At 32.7% G+C, this 6,000-nt stretch overlaps 1 protein-coding gene across 1 annotated transcript; it reads left to right on the plus strand.

Annotated features, from left to right (window-relative positions):
- Nucleotides 1-3,823: 3,823 nt before the first annotated feature.
- On the plus strand, nt 3,824-5,772 carry LOC7483498 (transcription factor WER). The gene is made up of 3 exons (XM_002318009.4): nt 3,824-4,119; nt 4,247-4,376; nt 5,308-5,772. Exons 1-3 carry the CDS (start codon nt 3,996-3,998, stop codon nt 5,702-5,704), a joined length of 651 nt encoding a protein of 216 aa, XP_002318045.1. The 5' UTR covers nt 3,824-3,995; the 3' UTR covers nt 5,705-5,772.
- Nucleotides 5,773-6,000: the final 228 nt, after the last annotated feature.

The following is a 6,000-nucleotide window of genomic DNA, read 5'->3' on the forward strand; positions in this document are numbered from 1 at the left end:
AAAACTCATCATCTCCCTCATATCTCTCTTAAAAAACTTATTCATCACTTATATTTTGCTTTTAAAACAACTAAAAATTGAACTCATTCTAGTCTTTAAGCATCATTTGATATTTTTATATTAAAAATCATGGGGCTAGTTATGATTATGTAATATGAGAATATGTTGAGTTTAGTTAGAATTTGTTAATTGTGGTTATTATGATTTTTTTATTTTTTTTAACCGGAATAAAATTTTAGATATAGTTCCTATATAGAGGAAACTCTATCCAAATTTTGATGAAATTATAACTATTTTAACTCTATAAGATCATAAAATAAATAAAATTCAGATTAATGAAAACTATGATTTTATCAACTTTTTCAAGCTTAAAGCATGGAAATGACCTAAAACCTTATAGTTTGGTTATTGTCCAACCGTTTTATCAAATGTCAAGCCGTTTCTCAAAATGATCTCCTTGAGAATGCCACGGTTTTAAACCATGACATTGAATCAGATGTCATGGTTAAAAAACATGACATTTCATTAATGTCACGGTTGTGAACCGTGCCATCAGTTGTCGCAGTTTTGAAACGCGATATGTATCAAATATTCTGGTTCTCAACCACGACATTATTGAAATGTCACATTTCTGAACTATAATATCCTTAAATTGTGATATTTTTCTAAAACATTTTCATATGTGTCATTTCATATTTAATTATGTTTAGAGTGTTAATTGCCCAATTTATTCGAGGAAATGGTAATGAGTAAAGGTTTTTGAGGTTAATATAAGGGAGATGGTAGAAAAGCTATTGTGAACGCGAGGTGTGGAAGATTGAGAGAACTATTGGTTAGTGTGGGTATAATGGTGTCTAATGGAAGTCTATTGTTGCTACAGTGGTGTGACTAATGATTGAGTTTTGACAAAATGATTTATGTTTCTTTCTTTTTTGTTCTTACAGGATGTATTTTTCAAAAAGAGTGTTATATATATATATATATATATATATATATATATATATATATATATATATATATATATCTTTTTTAATATTTTTGTATGATTTTTTACTTTATGATTTTACCCTATATTTATGATGTTCTTTAAGCTTTTATAGTATCGAGTTTCCTGTTAAAACTAGAAAAATTAAAAGATTTTAATATTCTTACCGTATTGGATAATAATCTTTAATTTAAAAATTTTATGGTTAAAGATTGCTTCATTTCATTTTCTTACATGTTCAGAATCTCCTATAAATATTCTTATTAAAGTCACAACTATTTCAATTTTGTTTGATCCTATATTTATTTTTCTTTCCTCATTTATATAATCTTTTATTATAATATTTGATTCTCCATCATTTTGGTCCCGTTTTCTTCTGTGGTCATCATTTCAATCCTTGGTTCATTTTATTTTATTTTTTATTATAAAAACTTACACTGAATAAAATAAATAGAAGTACAAAAAATCTTAAAATGACCATCAATTGGCTAAATCACCTCCAAGAGACATTGTTTCAGGAAATTTAAAATACATTGGAAAAAATGAAGGAAAAAAGGAGTTATGATTACAATAGCCATTGAAAACACACAAAAAAAAAAAACGTTGAGATAGAGAGAGTACATTTAACTTACAATAGAAACAAGTTGATGGTTGTAAGCCACAAACACTTCCATTAATATGAGCCCTTCTAGGCTCAATTGTAAAAACCAAAACCCTTTGATGGGGTGAGGAGTTCTAAGGAATTAAAGAACTTTATACAAGACAGAGTAGTATTTCAATGTTTCTAAGACTAGTTTGGGTGAGCAAGAGGACATCAATACAATGTTCCTTGTAGGTGATGTGAAGTTGTGGTGGAGGACAAGAACCAAGAAAGATTTAAATGGTGGACGACCTAAGATTGATACATGAGAATGTTTGGAGGGACTTAAATGCTGGGTGAAATACATTCAGCATGTGACGTCCACGCATTTCACTCGACGATCACAATCCAATATGGATAACTGGAACAAATGTGTTCACGGTTCCATTATCACAGACACTAGCGACTCTATTCCGTTCGTTTTGCATTCAAAGCGAATGGTATGATTTTTTTTATTACATACATTTTTTTATTAGTTGTTTTTTATAAATATATTTAACTGACAATATTTTTTTTTATTGCAGGCTATGGTGCTTAGACGCGACCCAAACCCAAAAAGCTTTTTATTGAAATGTATGTGCGGGGTGATGACCATCAAAAAGGGATGCAATAGTTCGTTGATAGTCGAGATTAGCACTTTGTGGTATGTTGGTTTTCAATTATTTTTTTTCTTAAGTTATTATTTCCTTGAATTTAATTATTTTTTTTTCTTTCCAAGATACATATAACAACCGATTGAAGGAGAGATACGAGGACGATCATTCGACCCTTCCGGATATCGATCCAGATTTATGGTTGTAGGTAGGATCGTCTGGTGGACCCAATAGAAATCAACTGTAAGGACTCTCTAACACTACAACTGAGAACTTGCAGACAACTTGTAGTGCTTCGATCATTAGATGTTCGCAATCAATTTCAAGCATTCAAACTTCGAAGTTTGCAGTGATGTTAGACCAATAGGTATAGGACTGGACGACCCATCTTAAAGATAAATATGAACGACTCACTGCTAATTATAAAGAACACCGCCGATTGATAACGAAGATGAGATCACATATGAGTGATTCATGTGCACCCTCTAATTGACCTCATGGTCCCGACGATGACCAACCTCCTTCTCTATTTTATATTTATTCTATTTGAACATATAAATGTTTAATTCTGTAATAGATATTTGATTTTTATACTAATTTATTCTATTTTAATTATTTTTCTACTTTTATTCAATATTTTTTTTTGAAAAATATTTTTAAAATATTACTGACGGGGTTACTGATGGCACAACTCCGTTGGTATATTCTTGAGAGTTGGAAAAGAATTACTTCAAATACAACTACTATTGTTAATGCATCGATGAAATTATAAAAGGTATTTTATCGGTTATATATTATATTTATCGATGAATATACCAACAGAATAAAACAGGTAACTTTTTTTTGGCGTGTTTTATTTATAAATTCATCAATATATTTATTATTGACAAACTCATTAATAATTCATAAATTATCAATAAAAAAATTTTTAATGAATTATTTTTATCCGTGAGTCCATCGTAATATTTATACCATCGGACAACTTGAGGCATTGCAACAAGAAAATTAGATGCTTTTGGACACATCGATATATGTAACGACCAGATACAAAAGATAAAGATGTTTAATGCTGTGTTGGCCATGGGTATAACGCATGCTTTATGGTTAACAAATTGGTATATTGCATATAAAGATCGGGAATGATTCTTGTAAATTATTGTGCACTACATATTTGCTTTTGTCCCCTTGTTTACAACGAATGAGAGGTTGACAAAAAAAAAAGACTTGGTTTGTGGGCAAACACCAGGAGGCAGAAATTTGAGAAAGATTTACCCCTAGCCTTGGCCCACATGGTAATTTGGGAGTCTGCCTGTGAACGTGAAATGACCGGAGAATCGAAGGTGGCCTGACAATTGAAAAGGCCCATAGATTTATTATGCGTTATCGTTTATGTAATGAACAAAAGCCCATCTGGCCGCTATAGGGCGACGAGGGTACCACTGATAGTGATATTGTTGTAGTGAACGTCGTCAATATTCATGACAAATAATATATATAATTTAATTCAAAATGCATGCTTAAGAAAAAAATAAAAAAAAGGGTACACGAATCAGCAATAATTTTGGGAAGAGACGGTGACCACATCCACAATCATACACTCTCTATCCATCCATGAACCATGACTAGCATATAAATACCCTCCATATCCTCTCCATATATAAACTAGACGAGTTCCATTCCAGATTACAGAACTTCTTTCGAGCTACCAACTCTCTCCAGAAGGGGTTTGTTAACGTGCATATCCCTCCATATTCTGTAACATTTCTCTGCGACAACAATGCAAGGAGCTGGGAATGGTGAGTATAGAAAAGGGTTGTGGACAGAGGAGGAGGACAGAATCTTAACGGATCACGTAAAGGTGCATGGCAAAGGGAAGTGGAATCAGATAGCAAAAGTCACAGGTACTTGGGATTTCTCTTTTTAATCTTTGCCTATAGAAGGAAATGCTAGCTTTAATTAGTACTTGTGGCATGTTTCTTTTTACCAGCTAATTACAAGATTTGTTTGTGTTTGAATATTGCGATTTAGGCCTCAAGAGATGTGGCAAAAGCTGCAGGTTAAGATGGATGAATTATCTAAGCCCTAGTGTTAAGCGCGGCGTTTTCTCTGAAGAAGAAGATGACCTTATCATCAGGCTCCATAAGCTTCTTGGCAACAGGTTTCTCTTCTTCTCTTACGGTTATATAAATTCTGAGTTAGCATAATTAGAATATCTGGTTAAGACTAATCACAGATATAATTAACCTCCTGATTCATTCTCTCAGCTTATACTTATCAAGTCTTATAAAAAGCTGTGGTTTTAACAAGTTAATCATCTCATTTTAATATTTGCTTGATGCACAGAGGATGGCCACACAATATCATGCGTTTCTGGGCAGCATGAATTCACACACACACACACACACACACACACACATATATATATATATATATATATATATATATATATAGCATGTGTGATGATGCTATTATCTCACAATATCTACTAGCTAGGAGATGATCATTTATATAGCACGGGGTCTTCTCTTTTTTTTTTAAAAGACATCATAGGTAAACAAGGACAAAACCCATTTTCGCTGCTCTAGCTCTATCGGCTGAGCTAGGACAATACATTTTTTGGGAGACAAGGCTGGCCCTGTCTTCTAAAGAGGAGCTGTAACCCACATTAGCTGCAACAATATATTTTGAAAGGTCTACCATGTGCGGATATGATTTCACAAAAGTGCGAAAAAGGACTCTCGTGATTCTTAGCAGAGGTGAACATGCGCAGCTTAAATTGCAAACTTTTAATGTGTAAAATCGTTTTCATCAAAATTATCGTATGTAGCTTGATAGCGAAAAATGGCCATGCTTTTCTTTTACCTATGCCTGTAATCTATGGCTCTATATACCCATGGTTTACTCTTAGTTCTTACTTTACCAGAGGACACCATCATTTTTTACTGTTTCCACCATGTTCCTAGCTGCCATATCTTTTGAATTGTCTTCTACATTATTGTACGTTAAGTTTCATTGTGGGATAATTTGCTTTCTATGATTAAGTTAACATACCAAATATATATTCTTATACTTTCATTTATTATTCTTAGGTGGTCTTTAATTGCCGGTCGAGTTCCGGGAAGGACAGATAATCAGGTGAAGAATCATTGGAACACTCATTTGAGCAAAAGACTTGGGATCAAACAGAAAAAATGTAAAGTTAGTGCTTCTTCATCAAAATTTTCTGAAAAATTAGGGGCGAATTCCAGGACAAAATTAAGTTCAAATGATGAACCAATTTTATCTCACAACGGTGAAGCTGAAATCCATACGGAGATACAAGACAATTCTGAAAAAGTAAAGGAAATGACTAGCTCGCAAGACCCTGTATTGTTCGGTGATTGCTATGACAATTTTTGGCTTTCCAATAGTGACCCATTTTCTTGTTCCCCAAACTTAATGGAATTTCTAGACCAGTCTCTTGATCTCTTTTGCTATAACTTGTAATTAAAGCTCCGGGTTTTTTTTTATTTCAATAGCTGTTTTAATAAATATTTTTTTTGGTTTTTCTGTAATTAACTTGACATATGTATGTATGTATATATGTATGTATGTATATATGTATGTATGCAAGTGTTCACATATTTGATATCTTGAAATGAGGTTTTCAGCAATTCATTGGAAACATAAGCATACCTTCGACAAGCAAACAAACATGCATGCAAGGGATGCATGTGGTGATAAGTCATCCATCTTTTATGGCCGTACCCTATGGGGATGCATGGCTTTTTTGAGAAATAAGG

Source organism: Populus trichocarpa, chromosome 12, assembly GCF_000002775.5.
Source record: "Populus trichocarpa isolate Nisqually-1 chromosome 12, P.trichocarpa_v4.1, whole genome shotgun sequence".
In the NCBI taxonomy this organism is placed as follows: Eukaryota; Viridiplantae; Streptophyta; class Magnoliopsida; order Malpighiales; family Salicaceae; genus Populus; species Populus trichocarpa.

What these genes read in the sequence shown, in the direction of transcription:
- LOC7483498 (XM_002318009.4), top strand. Translation starts at nt 3,996, where the DNA reads ATGCAAGGAGCTGGGAATGGTGAGTATAGAAAAGGGTTGTGGACAGAG. An exon ending in TCAGATAGCAAAAGTCACAG is followed by an intron (nt 4,120 to 4,246) that starts GTACTTGGGATT and finishes ATTGCGATTTAG; the next exon opens with GCCTCAAGAGATGTGGCAAA. An exon ending in CATAAGCTTCTTGGCAACAG is followed by an intron (nt 4,377 to 5,307) that starts GTTTCTCTTCTT and finishes TATTATTCTTAG; the next exon opens with GTGGTCTTTAATTGCCGGTC.